We start from the raw sequence: 3,515 nt of genomic DNA, 5'->3' as shown, positions 1-3,515 counted from the left end.
ATTATGATCAGAAAGAATCAAATGCCAAGATAAGGAAATTCAAATTCAGTCCATACCCTCACCATCTCACAGGCTAAAACCAGGGCACTATGATCATTACTTCTATACTGTTACTTCATACACAATCAAATATTTTTATATGATGTTATGATTTATGTTACTTTTCCTTCAAGATGATATAGGGGCCTTAATCCAATACGCTGTTTGAGCACACTTTGGATCAGGTGTTGCGTTTGTAATCTACTGATTTGATATTCGAATTTTTTTATTATTTCTTGTGAGGAATAACATTTCTAGTTGAGATGTATTGAAAATTATACCTGTTTGAGCTCGATCACATGAAAAAACTAGCTGATTCAATCAAGTTGGAGCCGAGGATCGTCAAGAAGTAATCTCAAAACAAATTCGGAAGCATCACTAATGGCAGTGTTTGCTCTACAGCCATGCACCATTTCAACATGTTTTCACTTTTTAGATTGCAACATGTCACCATTTAGGCTTCGATTTGTATGGGCCTATCCCACCAATGCCAAGCATGCATCTGATGTTCGAATTCTACAGGGTTTCTTCTAATGGATAACAAAAGGGACAAATGAAAGGGGTAGAAAATCACATCCAGTTTGTTATTGTGAACAGTAAGATTTCACAACCTCCCTGATCTAGACCCTGGGCTTCTAAAGACATTCAATGAAAAAACTTCAAAATTTCACAACTTCCAGACTAGAAGGATCTTAACCAAACATCACACAAAAAATCAATTTTTGTTTTGCATGGGATTAAAAAGGTACCAATAAACCTCTCAAAATGCATTTGTCTACAGATTCTAGAGCGCCCAAAGAGGATTGATTTGCGGCAAAACGAACAAGATGATTCGTTAACATTGCAGATTCTCTGAGGTGTAAATCTTCGATTTCGCAGCCTTTATACACCTGAAAATTTCTTTGTACATAAGAAGAAGAAATGCAACATACAGCCCTGCCTCAAAAAAAAACCCCACCTTGAATCAACTTCTACAGAACGACCTCCTTGGCAAAATAGTTTTTCCTTCCTCTTGTTTTTTCTTCATGAGCCCATGAATTTAGGCCTTGCCCCAAATTTTATTCGATAATGCCCTGCTAAACACTAAAGTTCCTAATCTCAGGAAATGCTGACCCACACTACTGGGGCCCTAGTTTGTTTTGCATAGCATTAAAATCCATTCACTCAAACTGGTGAAAATTACGAAATATTACCCATTTCGGCTTCCTAAGAAACTCAAACTTTCCTGTGAAGGGCAGAAGAATCCATTGCAGCGGAAGCGTAAGAATTCAGCCCTGTTTGATTGCAGGGGGCTGCGGAAGGCTGCGATAGAGCCATGTAATTCTGAACTTCCTTGGCAATCATTTCTCTCATGACGTCCATGAGTCCAAACCCTTCACAATGCGCATTGTTTTCATTACATTGAGACGCCTGAGAGGCCTGAAAAACGAGAGAAATCGCCTGCCCGACCGCCATTTTTACGGCCTCGGTCATCATCAACATGGCCTCGTCCGTTTTCAGGTACCCATTCATCACCACAGATTGCTGTTGTGGCTGCTGAAAGGGAGGAATCACAAATGGGTACTGAAAAACCTGCTGATTTGTAGCACTTACCAATAGATTCTGAGGGATTTTGTCGAGCTCTGAGCTTGTTGTATTGGACTGCTGATGATGAAGAATTTGGTCTTCAGTTTTGATTTTTTCTTCGGCAGACCCGGGCAGGGAAAGGGAGAGAGATGTGGGAGGATCCTGATTTACATTGGCATAGGATTTGAAGGCCGATTGAACGGGAACGGGAACAGGGCGATGGATTTGTTGAGGATTAGGGAAGAAATTGTTACTGGAATCAGAAATTACGGGAGAATCCGGCGCCGGTCCACCGCAGTTGAGTTTCTTGAATCTCTGAGACTCCACCTCGACATTCCCATCCTCCTGAGCGCTTCCCCCATCATGAGACAGATCAACGCTTCCCCTCTTCATACTACAGTTATCACCAGCAGGACTAGCAATGGCAGCAATCCCGCCATTGTTGTTCTCGTGTGAGAGGGAGCGCGAAGCGGAACGAGAAGGGGATTTCTCGGCATAGCGGCGGCGGAGAGTGGAATTCCAGTGGTTTTTGATGGCGTTGTCGGTGCGGCCGGGAAGTATTCGAGCAATGGTGGCCCATTTGTTGCCGTGCTGAGCGTGGGCTTGGATGATGAGCCGATCTTCCTCTGGTGAAAAGGGGCGGTGCTGGACCTGAGGACTCAGCTGATTGCACCACCGCAAACGGCATGATTTCCCTGACCTCCCTGGAATGCCCTTGCTTATGAGGGACCAGTTCCGCGGCCCCAGCTTCTCCACCAGTTTGTGTAGGGCTGCATCTTCTTCTGGGCTCCATGGCCCCTTTATTCTCTCCCTCTCTCTCTCCCTTTCCCCATTACTGCTGCTGTTCTTCTCTGATAAGCCCCCCATAGCCATATATCCTCTTCTCTTCTCTTCTCTTCCCCTGTTTTCTTCTGTGTTCTTCACCCACAACAATGGCGGACGGGGCAACCTACAAAAACCTTCGATTCGATCCGAATTTGGGCGGAATATGAAGAGATTGGCGGAATGAATGAGATGAAACGAACCAACCAACGACCTACCGAGAGGAGTGGGGAGGAGAGCTTTGACAGTTGGGATCAGCTGCCATGCATTCTCTCGCAACTTACTTATTAACAACAACAACAACAACAAACCATATCATATCATTGTCGTATACACTCCCAATCTAAACGACTCACCCACCAAAACCAGCCGTAATAAAACTTGATTCTCTCGCCTGACTGTAAATAAACAAAACAGGCCGCTCTTATGAATCAAACAAACTTGTAGAATACGCATACAACGCACGCGTATTCTCGCTTTAGAGGAGCAGGAGAAGGAGATTTAGAAAGAGCGGCGTACGTGATTGGTCCCAAATTCTGTCCTCTTCCGGATCGCTTAAATGCACCGTATTTTCTCCAGGTATTTGACCGCGGGGCATTTAGACGAATACCATCACCATCCCCATTACCGCCTCTCTCAGAGCCCGCGGATTACGTGGATTTTCTAGTTCGAAATATCGAGGAAGGAACCTCCGAGGAATATATTTGATCCTTCGGATTAAGATTGATCTTTCTTAATAATATACTAATTCTGTAATTTTGAGCAATTGGAAAATAAAATTATGGTAGGAGCGGGTACAGCGTACGTGTGGGAATTGGGAGGGGAATTTCTGATTATCGCGAATCGGGGGCGAGATTTGACGGGCAAGCTCACCCGTCAACTGATGACGGCCGAACAGATTAAGTAAACGTCACTTTCTAATATAGTGACATATAGTTTGCCTGTTAGCTTACATATTCCATTTTGAATTGTATGTTACAATACTAGTAATATGATATTCTATATTGATTTTATAATAGATTTTTAAAGAAAGTGTTTAATTAATTAGTTTTGAAAGATGTGGGCAAATATATTAAAGTGTTGGTTTT

General features: G+C 43.2%; 1 protein-coding gene across 1 annotated transcript; it reads right to left on the bottom strand.

Moving 5' to 3' along the window:
* Window positions 1–742: 742 nt before the first annotated feature.
* LOC149534043 (uncharacterized) lies at window positions 743–3,044 on the bottom strand. Its single transcript, XM_089803580.1, has one exon. It carries the CDS (start codon window positions 2,476–2,478, stop codon window positions 1,255–1,257), a length of 1,224 nt encoding a protein of 407 aa, XP_089659706.1. The 5' UTR covers window positions 2,479–3,044; the 3' UTR covers window positions 743–1,254.
* Between the last annotated feature and the right edge of the window lie 471 nt (window positions 3,045–3,515).

Source organism: Cupressus sempervirens, chromosome 10 (assembly GCF_028749045.1).
Source record: "Cupressus sempervirens isolate cs-2001-9-10 chromosome 10, ASM2874904v1, whole genome shotgun sequence".
NCBI lineage: Eukaryota > Viridiplantae > Streptophyta > Pinopsida > Cupressales > Cupressaceae > Cupressus > Cupressus sempervirens.
The sequence above is the reverse complement of the archived record's forward strand: the minus strand, read 5'-3'. Positions and strand labels throughout refer to the sequence as shown.